Source organism: Dermochelys coriacea, chromosome 1 (genome assembly GCF_009764565.3).
Source record: "Dermochelys coriacea isolate rDerCor1 chromosome 1, rDerCor1.pri.v4, whole genome shotgun sequence".
Classification (NCBI taxonomy): domain Eukaryota; kingdom Metazoa; phylum Chordata; order Testudines; family Dermochelyidae; genus Dermochelys; species Dermochelys coriacea.
The window spans coordinates 306,572,515-306,587,741 of record NC_050068.2 but is presented as its reverse complement, the minus strand read 5'-3'; the positions used below and the strand labels follow the sequence as shown (position 1 = coordinate 306,587,741).

The window sequence follows — 15,227 nt, the reverse complement described above, 5'->3', positions numbered from 1 at the left end:
GCTAAGACAAACAAGTTTGTTTACATTTACAGGAGATAATGCTACCCACTTCTTGTTCTCGGTGTCACCAGAAAGTGAGAAGAGGCATTTGCCGGTATTGCAAGGTATTTACGTGCCAGATATGCTAAACATTTGTATGCCCCTTCATGCTTCGGTCACCATTCCAGAGGACATGCTTCCATGTTGGTGATGCTCATTAAAAAAAATGCATTAATTAAATTTGTGACTGAACTCCTTGGGGGAGAATTGTATGTCCCCTACTCTGTTTTACCCGCATTCTGCCATATATTTCATGTTATAGCAGTCTCGGATGATGACTCAGCACATGTTCATTTTAAGAACACTTTCACTGCAGATTTGAAAAACACAAAGGAGGTACCAATATGAAATTTCTAAAGATAGGTACAGCATTCGACCCAACGTTTAAGAATCTGAAGTGCCTTCCAAAATCTGAGAGGCATGAGATGTGAGGCATGCTCTCAAAAGTCTGAAAAGAGCAACACTCTGATGCAAAAATACAGAACCCAAACCACCAAAAAAGAAAGCTGCTTTGGATTGTTATTGAGCAGAACGCATCATCAGGGGATGCATGTCCCCTGGAATGGCGGTTGAAGAATGAAGGGACATATGAATCTTTAGTGCATCTGGCATGTAAATATCTTGCGATGCCAGCTACAACAGTGCAATGAGAATGCCTGTTCTCACTTTGACGTGATATCGTGAACCAGAAGCATGCAGCATTATCTCCTGTAAATGTAAAAAAAACTTGTTTGTCTAAGCGATTGGCTGAACAAGAAGTAGGACTGAGTGGACTTGCAGGCTCTAATATTTTACATTGTTTTATTTTTGAATGCAGTTATTTTTTTTAACATAATTCTACATTAGTCAGTTGAACTTTCATGATAGAGATTGCACTACAGTACTTGTATTAGGTGAATTGAAAAATACTATTTCTTTTGTTTTTTACTATGCAAATATTTGTAATAAAAAATAAATATAAAGTGAGCAGTGTACACTTTGTATTTTGTGTTGTAATTGAAATCAATATATTTGAAAATGTAGAAAACATCCAAAAATATTTAAATAACTGGTATTATATTATTGTTTAACAGTGCGATTAATTGCGATTAATTTTTTTTAATCGCTTGACAGCCCTAATATAGATATACTTAGAAATATGTTTCTCTGTGTTTTAATAATTATCACTTGGAAACACAACAATGAAATTGGGTACATTACCAGTATCAATTCCCCCACTTTTTCTACTGAGATACTTCTACCACAGCCATCACCAGGTTTAACAGTCTAAAAAGAACACACCAAGAACCTCTGAATCTCTGCTCTAAGGGAGGCTTTTATTTTTGTTATATTTATTTATGGCAACCCTTGACATGAAAACTCATTTTTGAATTATTATAGGATTGCTCATAAGTGCTGGGCCGTTGGCAGTTATTCTTTCCTTAAAAAGAAATGACACTGAAGCATTTGTTTTGGAAAAAAAATACTAAGAATTTCTTGGACTGCACAAACATAAAAGAAAAACAAAAGACCGATCCAAATGTTGCTCCTATGAATCATGACAGCATCCATCACACTGTGGATAACAAGAACTTTGTTAAATAAAAATAACGTATCTAGTACTTACCAAAATAAGACCTGAAATTAATGAAGAAGTGCCTGTTAAGGCAACATAGAACTTGGGGGTTAATGTGTTCAAAAACATACTCACTGAAAGAGAAAGAGAGAAAATCATGAGTACAACAGCAGGACAGGTTCTCCCTTTTGGCTTCCCCACTAACTCCACCCCCACTTTGCTCACCTTAAAAATAAAATCATATAAAGCACGTCTCTGTTAGTTTGCCCACACATGATAAGATGCAGCCCAATGTTCTACATACAGGAGTTCATTTGCACAACAGAATCCATCACAAGAAGTTACAAATCACTTACACACTCACTTGGCCTTTTCCACTCCCCACTGCACAATGCCACCACTGCATTTTAAAGCTCTGGAAAAGCTAAATGCCAACAGACAATACAATATCTTTCATTGGCCCAACCTATCCTGGGGAATCATGAATCAATCTGAACCTGGGTTCAATTCCCTGCTCCGCTTCAGACTTGTGACCTTGGATAAGCCACATGGGACAGATTTTTAAAGGTAGTTAGGCACCTAAAGATGCAGGTAGGTGCCAAATGGGACTTTCAAAAGCATGTAGGTGGCTAACTCCCATTTTCTGAAAATTCTACTAAGCACCTATCTGCATATTTAGGCATTTAAACATCTTTAAAAATCTGGCCCTTAGTCTCTCCGTCCCTCAACACCTCATCTGTAAAATGGGGGGTGACAACACTTCCCTCCCTCATAGGGGTACTGGGAGGGAAAAATACATTAAAGATTGTGAGGTGCTCAGATATGACAGTGATGGCAGCCAGACTGATTAGGGGAAAAAATCCACTAGCTTTACCAGTCTAATTCATTCTGGAATCCCCAGGGGCCCAGCCCCCAAAACCAGATATGCTGGTTGGGGAGGAGTCATGGCCAGTGTAGCCATGGAAGTATTAATTCAGCTCTGACAGGCTAACTGGCCTTCTATGAAGCCCTCCAACAGTAGAATCACCAGCTGCTCCCACTCAGTCTCTTATGGAGAATTTCTATCGAATTTGAGAGAAAATAATCAATTTTCTATAGTGGGGTTTTTTTTGGACCATCCTACGGAATTTAATATAGAATTATAGCTCTGCTTTAGAATTGGATAGGATGGTTACCAACAAACCAACCCAAAGCTCTAGCAATGAAATCATTCCCTATTCAATTATACTAGGCTCTGGAATAGCTTGTATGGAATCCTGTTGGTTTGATCCCTATTAATTTCTTTCAGATTTTACATACAAATCCTTCCAATCCCAGGGTGTTGTGGTCCTCACCAGCCCAAGTGATCCAGCCCATGACCTACACAGGGTCAAACTTGATGGGGGGTCAGAGGTATTGCCCAGGCCATGCCCACCACTGTACACTTTATTGTTTTGTTTTCTGAACAGACCTAACAGACTTGTATCTAACTATAAAACAGCCATTTAAAATCCTGATTGAAGGCATGGGGAATGCTGGTGGGTTCACTCAGTTCTTTTCTGTATCTTTAAGAATGATTGACCTTTACTGAAGCTAAACAAACTTAAAGTGAAATATGGAGAGGAGATAATGAAGGTATGATATTAATTCTCACTGGCACATGGTTAATTTTCAATATTTAGTAAGAAATAGAATAGTCTACCAGAAAAGAATCACATAGAACTTGAAACTCTGCCAGGCAGAAGCTTTGTGTTGTTTCTGCATGCATCTTTTCTCATATTTTTCCTGAAGAAACTAGAAATTGTTAAAGAGCGTGTATGTGTGATTTTTCATTCTACTGAATTTACACTAGCACCAAACTGGCAGAGTGGAGTCAAGAACCAGACCCCATCCTTTTTAGTTCTGTGTTAGTTTTACACCTCAAACAAACTGGAAACAATAGTGAGCCAAAACTTAGCTGGTGTAAATTCACCTACTTTCAATGATTTCATTGTTTTAAATGGAGCTATCCTTATTTACACCAGTTGAGGAACAGATGCAATATTCAGGATTTCCATCACACCTGATTTCTTTTCAAATACAAACTAACTATGAAACATTAGTGCCTGCTACGTCCAGCCCCAGGCTATGCTGAGAAGGAAGAGAAATGGAAAGACTGTAATAAGCTTTGCTCTGTTCAAACCACCCTCACTTCCTTTTGAAGAAAATATTCCTCATTCTGGCATGCAAATGTAAGCTTGAGACATAATCAAACTGGAACCCTGATGTGTCACTGATAAAATTATAGTCTGCCAACTAAATCTACTGCCCTTCTTAGGCGAATATATTCCTGCAAAAAAACATCTGCTGGGATATTGCTGTACATGTGTGCTGGTCATTACTTTGCTACAATGCCAACAATGACTTCAGTGGTTGAACTGCAGCAGACTTTATTGAGATGCTTCCCCTTCAGTTCCCGGGCACAGGAGTAACCTAACTGGGCATGGAACGTTAGAGTTTGTCATTAAATCAGGAACATTACCCAAGTGGGTTTTGATTTCCCAATGTTTTAATGACAGAGATTGAATGATTTACCAAAATACTAAAGCCATGGTGTCTTCGAGCTTTAGAAACTGGGACATTGGTATAGGGCCCATTTGGAGTCTGGATGGAATATTGATTCTGTCCATATCACTTAAAGCAGCATTTTCTGTTGAGTTGTGAGAGGGCACTGTTGCGAAAAGAGAATTTTCTGTCTTGAGAGCAGATGAGTTAAGCACAGCCACTCAGGTCTTATCATTATCAACCACACTGAGTGAACACTATATCAGGGAAAATTTATCCATGTAGAGTACTGTGCAAACTCCTCTGTCCACTTAAGCTCTGGATTGCCTCTCCATGGAGTAGGGCAGAGGAGCAACTCCTGCTCAGGGGAAGCACCATACCTGTGGTGCTTTGGGAAGTGGGCTCTGTAGAGATGTTTGTAGAAAATTATGGTTTAGAGATGCTCCCTCATAAGGGACAGTATTATGAACATAGGAATTTGGAGATGTGCTCTGGAGGAGGGGGCTGGAAACACCCCATAGGTGTGTGCAGCAGTTCACCAAAGATGCTGTCCCGTTTGTTTTATTAAAGTTTCATTCCTTTCTCATTCATTGTTGTGTTATTTAATGAACCCCAAGACCATTATAGGCTCCTTGACACAGACTCCAAATAGGCCCTCTGTCAAGGGGACTGTTGTTGGCATGGTGCTTGTCAGAAGCTGGGAGAAGGGATACTGGATCCACATTTATACAGAGCAAGTAGCCCCAAGTCCCCGCACAGGGGGACAGAGAGAAGGGACACAATGCCAAGCTGCTGGACCTCATCAGCATTTGGGGAGAGGAAGCTGTGCAGTCTCAGCTGTGCTCCAGCCATAGGAATTATGATACCTATGGACAGAAAGCCACCGTGGATATTTGGCTGCCAGTTGAGAGTGAACCAATCCAGGAGGAGGAAATCTTGGAAGAGGATGTGGAGCGGGAGGGAGACCCAGAGGCAGAGCATGATCGGAGGTCAGGGATGCAGGCAGCCAGGAGCTCTTCTATACCCCAGAGGAGGCTAGCCAGTCACAGCTGTCGGAGCTTGGCAAAGTGCAAACAGGAGAGGAGGCCCCTGGTAAGTGGTTTTGATTTTGGGAATCACTGAAGTGAATTGTTGCGGGCAGGAGGGTTACAGAAAGCAGGCTTCTGTCTGTATGATGTGCTTACCACCACGTGCCTAGTCTGAGCGGTGGAACAGGGTGTTTATTGACTCCCTCACTTCACAGGAAACTCTCATGGAGATACTGGCAATCCGCTGCCACAGGTTCTTTGGCAGAGCTGTTTTGTTTCTTTCCCCATTAAGGGTAACTTTTCCATGCCACTCTGCCATCACTGGCGGGGTGGGGTGGGAGGGTGGGAAGGACCATTGCTGCACACAGGCAAGCAGCATAAGGACCAGGGTGAAAGCTGCAGTTTTCGAGAAGACCCTCCCTTGATTCCCTGCTCACCCTCAGCAGCAAGGTATCTTCCATAATGAACAGCCTGTGGAAAATGTGGGGACAGTAATGATTATAAAGTCCGCCCCGCACCGTGCTGGCTCTCCCCAAGAGCCATGTGCCCAGTGTACAGTACGGTCCTAGAACACTGATTTCCCCTTCCCCTGCGGTTACTCACCATTTTGGGAGTCTTGTGGCTTGCCTGCGTTCAGCCAGTTAGTGACAGGTATGTGAATAGTGGCTTTGTTTTAAATCACTGAATCAGTGGTCTGTGTGTTGCAAACAATACTGCTTCTGTAAAACATTGCATTTTGGCTGCACAGATATGACCTTGGGAGCCCAGCCTCCCTCTTTATTATCACTGGCTGAACGACTGCGCAGAATTAGAAAGCGGCCACGAAGAACTAAAGAGGACTTTCTGCATGATGTCATGATGTACTCCGTGGCCGAAAAACAAGAACTGAAGGAGTGGGAGGACAGTGAGAAGACGGACTGAAAGGAAAACACAGCACGCCAGAATGACACCATGGAGCGGTTCTTAAAAGTTATGGAGTGCCAAGCAGACACGTTCTGGGTGCTACGAGCACTGCAAACCAAGCAGCTCTGCACCTGCCCTCCCCTGCAACCACTATCACAAAACTCTTTCCCATGTGCCCCCTAGACACCGCCAACACACTCTTATCAACCTCCTGGCTCCAATCTGTACCCGCTGCATTCCACTCCTCCCCCGTCACAGTCCAGCCGTGCAGACTCCCAGTACCCTCTGCACTCAACACCCGTCCCCCTGATGTTTAGCCTGCTGAAGTACAGTACCAGCTACACTGTACTCCAAAGGACCAGGTTACATATGATACCTGGATATACACAAATCTTTAACCGTCCCGGGACCCCACCACCTCCTGAGACCCTCCCTTCCCCCATTCCCCACAGTTTTGATGTGTTTTTTTGTTTGTCTCTCCCCTCCGATTGTTGTTTTTTAATAAAATAATTGTTTTGGTTTGAAAACAATCTTTATTCTGTTAACTGAAAGCAAACAGAGCCCTGCAAAGCAACAGGCAATTTTTTTCAACTTTCATAGTGCATCATCTGCACCAATCAAAGTCACCTCCTAGCATTACAAGCGCTGCACTCCCGAGCACAGCAACAAATATTAGTGGATTTCAGCTTCAAATTGCTGCCTCAAGGCATCCATGATCCTTATGTCCCCGTGCTGTGCCCCTCTAATAATCCTGGTCTCAAATTCAGCCCCCAGGAACTGAGCCTCAGTGGTCCAGCCCCGAGTGAAGCTTTTGCCCTTCCCTTCACAAATATTATGGAGTGCATAGCACATGGCTATAAGCATAGGAATATTGTCATCGGCCAGGGCCAGCCTCCCATACAGGCAGCGCCAGTGGGCCTTTAAATCGCTCAAAGCACACTCAACAGTCATTCTGCACTTGCTCAGCCTGTTGTTGAACCACTCCTTGCTGCTATCAAGATGCCCCGTGTACGGCTTCATAAGCCACGGTATCAAGGGGTAGGCAGGGTCTCCCAGGATCACAATGGGTATTTCAACTTCCCCTATGGTGATCTTTTGGTCCGGGAAGAAAGTCCCTTTAGAAGGGCCATAACTCATTTGGGACAAGTGTACTCAGGTCAGATTGGCTGGTGCATATGAGTATCATGGCCCCTCTTCGCCTCAAATATAAATAAAGGAGGAAGATTTGAGGTTAACCATCCATTAGGGAGTGCACCAAGAAAAACCCTAGTCCCATAATAGGGGTTTTCCCTGGGAAGCTATTAAGAGTTTTTACTTCTGCAAGTATTCTCAAGAAATTACCAAAGAAGAAGAAAAAAACACCTAAAAGTTGAACAGAGTTAGTGCGTGTTTCAAATGTAACTGAGTTCTTGCAAATTCTAAGTAGCTTCCTTCTCTAAGGTCTCTTGGTGTAAATTAATAATCAAAACTTGAAACATCAGTGCCTCGGGAATGATCACGTTTGCTCTACTAGAAAAAATTAGCATCTCTGTGCAGTGCACAGGAAAATCTAGATCCCCACTTACTTAGTTCAGCCACCTACCATCATGCTAGAGCAAAAGGCCTGAATCAGAGTCAGATTCAGACATCTGAGGCCTGTTCCAAGGGCCACAGGAGTTACTGGAAAAGACTCCAGTGGACTTCAGTGGCTGTGGATCAGGGCCCTGCTGAGAAAAACGATGAGGCAAAAAGTGGCAGAAAAGCTGTCTCTAGCTTCACATGAATAATATCTAGCAACCTACACAGAGTTTTATATCATCAAAGCACTCTGGACCTGTACTAATACTGACTAATTGAGTAAGAAAACATCCTGGTTTGAAGCAGACACCTTTCACTGCTCCACTGATATTTTTTCCCTTTCAACATTTTGGGGGAGGTGAAGAAGCCAGCAAATTATTCTCTGGTGTCAAATATGCATAAGGTCAACCCAGGATATCAAAACTCAAGCAGAAAAGGAGGACTTGTGGCATCTTAGAGACTAATAAATTTATTTGAGCATAAGCTTTCATGAGCTACAGCTCACTTCATTGGATGCATTCAGTGGAAAATACAGTGGGGAGATTTATATACACAGAGAACATGAAACAATGGGTATTACCATACACACGGTAACGAGAGTGATCACTTAAGGTGACCTATTACCAGCAGGAGAGTGGGGGGAAGGGGGAAACCTTTTGCAGTGATAATCAAGGTGGGCCATTTTCAGCAGTTGACAAGAATGTCTGAGGAACAGTGGGGGGGGGGGAGAATAAATGTGGGGAAATAGTTTTACTTTGTGTAATGACCCATCCACTCCCAGTCTCTATTCAAGCCTAAATTAATTGTATCCAGTTTGCAAATTAATTCCAATTCCAAACTCAGGTAGATTATGTGGCTCTTGGCAATAACAAACATGTTAAGGTTTCTATACTTCCATGTATTTTTAAAACATTTTAAGAATAGTTTAATATTTTTCAATCCTTTAATGAGTCTTTATTTACGGTAATGGGTATTTAAAGGAATCTTGAGTTCCGTGGTTTATGGATTTTGAGTATACAGATATGGAGAGAGAGATCAGTTCATACTGCATGAAAGCAGCTATTGTGATGCAGATCTGGAGTAGCATGGGCACCATGCTGCAAAAAAGCAGGGACATTACCACTGGTCTTCAGAATACAATGGTGACTTGAGTTCATTGCACAGCTACTGCTAATCGTAAACTGAATGGAAGGCTGGGCCAATCTGAGCATTCAGACTGGCTAATGTACTGGCAGCAATAAACCCTGTACAAACCAACTGAAACTGTACCCCCATTAAAAAATCCATACGTCTCATATTTTGAGGTTTTCTCATCTTCAAGAACAAACTCAAGAGAAGTCATTTTCTGGGGATTAATGAGCAGATGAGGATAGATTGACCAGCTAGTAACAGTGAAAAATCAAGGCAGAGAGTGGGGGGTAATAGGCATCTATACAAGACAAAACCCTGAATATCGGGACTGTCCCTATAAAATCTGGACATCTGATCACCCTAGATGGAGATAACAGCTGCTAGGCGGCACTTTGAACCTGGGTTTCATTCCCAACTCTGCCACTGACCTACTGTGTGACCTTGGGCAAGTCACTTCATCTTTCTGTGCCTTTGTATCTTCCCCCTTCCTTTGTCTGTTTTGTCTCTTTCAATAGTAAGCTCCTTAGGGCATGGGCTATCTCTTACTCTGTTTTTGTATGTGTCTAGCACAATGCTCTGATATCAGGTGAGACTGCTAGTAACACAAATAACAACAACAGGAATGAGCAGGTGGTGTAAGCTGGATGGACTGAGAATGAGCGATGAAGGGTGATATGGCCATGCCGAACTGATTCCATTAGCTGTTCGTCTCCAGACAGTCTAATGGTTGGGGTGGTTTTAAAGTGGAGAATTTGTGTAAAGTATAATATTGTTTCTGCTTGTTATCTGGACTCTACCACAACACACTTTCAACCTTAAGTCCTTTATAATTAATTTTTTTGTTTGCAAACTCATATAAGACCCTGTCAACACTTATTCAGATCTATACCATTTTAAGATATCTAGGACTTCTCTGTCGTCTTAGTTGTACTTTAATGCAATACTGCATGGAGAAGTGTTCCAGTGTGGTTGTGACTGGGGATTTCCTTTCTTCACTATGCAGCACTACAAGATTCCTCAGACTGAAACTGCTTGCATGCATGACCAGAACATGTATTGCAGAAAGACATCTTAACTGTTGGGTCAAGTTGTGGTCCCCTTCTATAATCATGTACACATCTGTCAGAGAAAGGTAGGGTAAGTTCCGATATCACAGTGCTCGAAAATGAGAAGCCTTGATGCACTGTGCTGGTAGTGTGGTTTCTGAATATTATAATTTATCTGCATTCTCTATTTCCTTTTAGACATGCATCATACTCCTTTCTCTTGTAAGAGAAAGCATCACAGTATGTACAGCAAGAGAAAACCCAACTCTCTAGAGGGAAAGCTACAGCACACATCATGAGCCAGATAAATTTGCAACTTGCTAAATACTCCCTGCTCCCTCACAAAGCAATCCCACTTATGCTATAGCTGGAACACTATCTCAGTTTATTTCATTGCACAGTGGGCTAATTAGATGAAATGGTATTAAGTACTGCAACAAGTTTTGGAAAAATGTAGATAGGCTACGTGGTGTTTGCTAAATCTCATGTGCCTATTACCTTTACTATACCTTAGACTGAGGCCTAAGATAGGTTTATGAGGTTTAGCCTTTTAAAGCTGTACTAAAATGAAAGCCAATTACTAAACTTCATTATATAGAGTCATTTAAGACAATTAATGGCTTTTGTTCTAAGTACCAGATCAGCACAGTTCAACCTGCAGATAGAATAGGTTTTGCCCTTTTCTGACATGCTAAGTGTGGGGAAGCTATGGTGTATTGATTCCATTTGATTTTGCACTTGCAGCTGGAAGGATCATTATGTTCATTATTAATTCAAAAAGCGCCTTTCATTAAAGGTTTGCTACGAGGATTAGCTTCAATGCCTTAGATAATTAAGATTAGAGTAGGCAACCCTCATTGCTGGGTGATAACTCAGACATTGATCAACTGCTGGCATTTGTGAAACATCAACAAAAGACAAAGAAAAGTCTCACAGACTCCTGCGTTGTAGAAAGACCTCTGAACTCTGGGTCAAGTGGTGGCCCCTTTCTATGATCATGTGCATATACCTAGTCCTCTCGCTGCCCCTTAGACAGATATGAAGAGACAGAGGACCTTTCTCCTATCAGACTTGCTTACTGGCCTTTTATCCAAGGACCGGGTGACCAAGAAGCTATCACCTGATCCCTCATCTCAAACCAATCACCTGGGAAGCAACTAACTAGGCACTGGTCGGTGAAGTCTAACTCCCAGGAAAGGCCATCCCAACCCTGCGATACGGAGGATGAGGGGGCAGGCACAGAGTATTCCTGTTTCAAAATCTTAGTGAAATGGTTTAGAGAAAGGGGGAAGGAGCCTGAGATTTCTCCCCTCATGTACTCCTACCCCAAACTGTGTGGTGATCTACTATCTGGCTGAGAACTAGAGCTGATCAGGGCATGCTCCACCCCTCCAAAAAAAGTTGATGAAAACAAAAGATTTGTCGTTGTTGAATTTTTTCTACAAAATGTTTCAGGTATTCATCATAAAAACAAACACTGAAAATTGTTTAGTTTTCAGCAACCAAAAACTGAAAACTTTCAGCTAGTCAGACACAAATTTTTGGTTTAACTGAAAAGTGTCACCTGTCTGGTCCAGTTGCCAAAAAACTAGAATATTTTGTTATTGTTGTTGGTTTGGTTTTTTTAGCTAAAAATTTTGTCAAAAACAGATATTCCAAAACAGAAAATGTCTGTTTTGACTGAAAAGCCATTTTTTGTTTAAAAAAAAAAAACCTTAAATGAAAAATTTGATCCACTCAACTGTCAACATCAACATGGCACCTAAGATAGGCTGTGCCCGAGCAATATTAGGTGTCTCCTTACGCTGGCTGAGCAGAATGTGTTTGAACAAGAGCAGGGAATGCTACAAGGAATCTATACTCTCAAGAATCTTCCTGTATCGAACCTCTATATTTTAGGAATTGCAAAGATGCTGTTCACCTTGGTATCTAAGCAATTGTGAGATGCTTGTGAGAAACATTAGAATGATAAGAGGCAACAAGATCATGGAGACTTGCCCAGGATGCATAGTCACTAATGTCATTATCATATTACTGAAAATATATCTGTGCTTCCTGCTTACATAATGTCTGCTGTTTGTTATGATAAAGATGGGTGAAAGAAAACTGATTTTATGGGGGGCGCAAGGGGAAGGTAGTGTTTATTTAAGTTTATCTTTGTAGTAAAACTGTAGAGAAACCTATGTTTCTATCACTGACAAATGTTGGACAATTCTTGATGCCACTCTAGAGGTGCAATGATACAGCATTAGATGGAGAAAGAACACTGAATTCCAATATAATGAGTTTTGTGAAAGAAATTAAGAGAAACAATCACACCACTTTTCTGTGCTAAGTTACCTGTAAAACTCACTAGAACAGGAAAGTATTGTAATATTTTTTTTCAGTAAATGGTGCTCTGGGTAATGTGGCATTGAAAGTAGGAAAATTATTTTTTCATCAAGTGTGGTTCATTATTCCTCTAATTAACGCCCCCCCCCCTTTACGATACTCTGTTGAGTCACTCTTATAGTAATTTGTACCAAATGGAAAGGTGCTACAGTATGAGAAAATCTATCACTACATTCCCTACATTCCTGGGAATTTTCAGGGAAGGTTTAGCACTAAGTTTGACTGTGACAATACAACATAGGTTATCTGGAGGTTTCAAGGGTATCAAAAGCTTTTGATGATTGGGAAGTCTCTATGGTAGCTCTGCAGATATCACTGAAGTTTGCACTCAGGTCCTGATGACCATCCTGTTTTGTGTAACAGGGATATGGATAAGTGCAGTATACATACAGGATATCTAAGTGAAAGCATTGCAAATTGCTTTAAACAATATGTATTTTAATATGGCTAAATGTAAAGGTGTACATCTGGGAAAAAAGGTGTAGGCCACACTTACAGGATGGTAGACCCTATCCTGGGAAGCAGTGACTTTGAAAAAGATTTGGGTTTAGGGGTGGATAATCAGCTGAATATGAGCTCTCAGTGTGAAGCAGTGGCCAAAAAGAACTAATGAGATCCTGGGATCCATAAATAGGGAACTGTTTAATAGGAGTAAAGAGATTATCTTACCTCTATATTTGGCACTGGTGTGATTGTTGGAATACTGTGTCCAATTCTGATGCCCAAAGGATGTTGATAAATTGGAGAGAAGAGCCATGAGACTGATTAAAGGTTTAGAAAACCTGCCTTATAATGATAGACTCAAGGCGATCAGTCTATTTAGCTTAACAAAGAGAGGGCTAGGGGATGATCTGATTACAGTCTATAGGAGACCTACGTGGGGAACAAATATTTAATATTTCAATAATAATTGAATCTAGCAGAGAAATTTATAACACAATCCAATGGTTGGAAGCCGAAGCTAGACAAATTCACAGTGAAAATAAGGCATACATTTTTAACACTAAGTGTAATTAATTATTGGAACAATTTACCAACGTTCATGGTGGATTTTCCAGCACTGACAATTTTAAAATCAAGATTGGACGTTTTTCTCAGAGATCTGCTCTAGGAATTATTTTTGGAAATTCTATGGCCTGCACTACAGTCTATATAGGAAAAAATACTCGATGATCACAATGGTCCCTTCTGGCCTTAGAATCTATGACTCTATAAAAAAAGATATAGTGGAAGGCTCAATAGGTCACAAACTGCCAATACCTCCCCGCAAAAGTTGGCATGAATAAATGACACTTACAACACTGCAATCTATTTGAAGTGAGTATTCAAGTCCTGATCATCCTAGTATTGTTTTATAATTCTAACACAGAAATATTTTATATAACTAAGTCCCTAAACATCTTTGGAGGTTTCACAAGCATCCAGCAAAAGGGCCTTAATACAGTCTTAAAGACTCAGAGAGGAATGTGTTTTTATTGTTAAAATAAACTGAATAAAATCAACTCATATATAGATATAGAATAGATAGAGAGATATAGTTTACACACACAGACTGGATGGGCTGGGAAGATAAAAAGGAACAGGAGTTTCTCTTGTGAAGAGTGTAACATTTTTCCACCCTACAAGTTTAGCTTGCAGCAATTCCACTCGTTCTATAATCCCGCTGGATCAAACCATCTAAGCAGAACTGGTGAGGTAGTTGTTGGGTGGGGACCTCCAACAAACACCTGCACTATGGTGCTCCACTAAGTGAAGTTGGTGATTCAATAAGTGACATTCTTCCCTTTCGGTCAGTAATGGAGTTAGGGGGCACCAATTCTTCAATCCTGATTACCCATGGTTACCAAAAGCCCACCAACTTAAAATCCAGTTCATTTTAAAAATGAGTGAAAAGTGGTATCCCTGCCCATAAGTCCTCCAGCCAATTTTTGTATTAATCACATATTCCCATTTTTAAAAATCTTTAATTCTCACCTGTTGTGTGAAAGACAGGAACAACAGGGGATACTAACGGATTGTGCAAGGGGATCAATGAAACTGACCACACAAAGTGCTGTCAAATGTATAAAGAAAAAGAAGCCGAACAACCAGTTTTTTTCATGAGACCTTCATCTGTTCCAAAAGGGGACGTTTCAGCCTTGTTTCTCGTGATCAGTAAGTCCTTGTGGAGAAGGATAAATAGACTAAGCATCTGCTTGGAATGTGCAATTCCCTCAAACAGAAGAGACACTTACTATGCTCATCCTTCTGAGGGCTTAGTCCATGACAGGATGGAAAGGGCTTGAAGCCTGCAGGTTTTGAGTCCACCATTAGAGAAGCCCTGTACAGAGAGTCTGGCCAGTGACGTTTAGTCCAGACACCTGGTGATCAGTTCCTGGCAACTGAAGCAAGAAATCATAAGTGGTTCTGATGATTTGCAGAAGATTTAGAAGAAGATTAGCCTGAGCTAAGAACTAGTGGTTGGAGATTCCCACAGTTTTGTCTTGCTGCCATGGGCAATAAGAGGGAACTGAGGGAGGGCTGCAGCTACCCTGCCTTTTATGCCCTCATAGGGCAGCGTGAAGTGTAAGGTCGGGGCCTTTTTCTGCAGTAAAAACAGCAGCCATGAGATAAGTTGCAGAGAGTCACATCCTCACGTTTCATCTAAATTGCACCAAAACAATGTAATATTGGTCTATTAAGAAGGCACTCCTGTCCTAATCGCCTACTGTCACCAGATAAAGAAACAGATCTTATAATGTTTAAAGAAAACTTTCTTTGATAACACTCTGTCTGGAAAGAAACCACTTATCAACAGTTGTGATTGTTAAATTTATACTTCTCTATTGTTTTGCATTTATGGTCCCTACTTCTCTTATTTATACTTCTCTATTGTTTATCTCTATGGTCTCTGTCCGAGTCTTTAATTGTTTCTGTCTGTTGCATAACTAATTTTGCAAGATTTGAATCAACTACAGTGATGGGGGTCTGACTGGTTAAAGAATTGTTTCGCAATGTGTTAGGACTGGTTAAAGAATTATTTCATAATACTTTAATAAACATGACTGGTTAATA

General features: G+C 41.1%; 1 protein-coding gene across 1 annotated transcript in view; it reads right to left on the bottom strand.

The window, feature by feature from the left end:
* Positions 1–15,227, bottom strand: part of ST7 (suppression of tumorigenicity 7) — a 228,206-nt gene that overhangs the window by 101,464 nt on the left and 111,515 nt on the right. Inside the window, 1 exon segment of the mRNA XM_038372895.2 lies at positions 1,646–1,728. Coding sequence (XP_038228823.1) covers positions 1,646–1,728 — 83 coding nt within the window.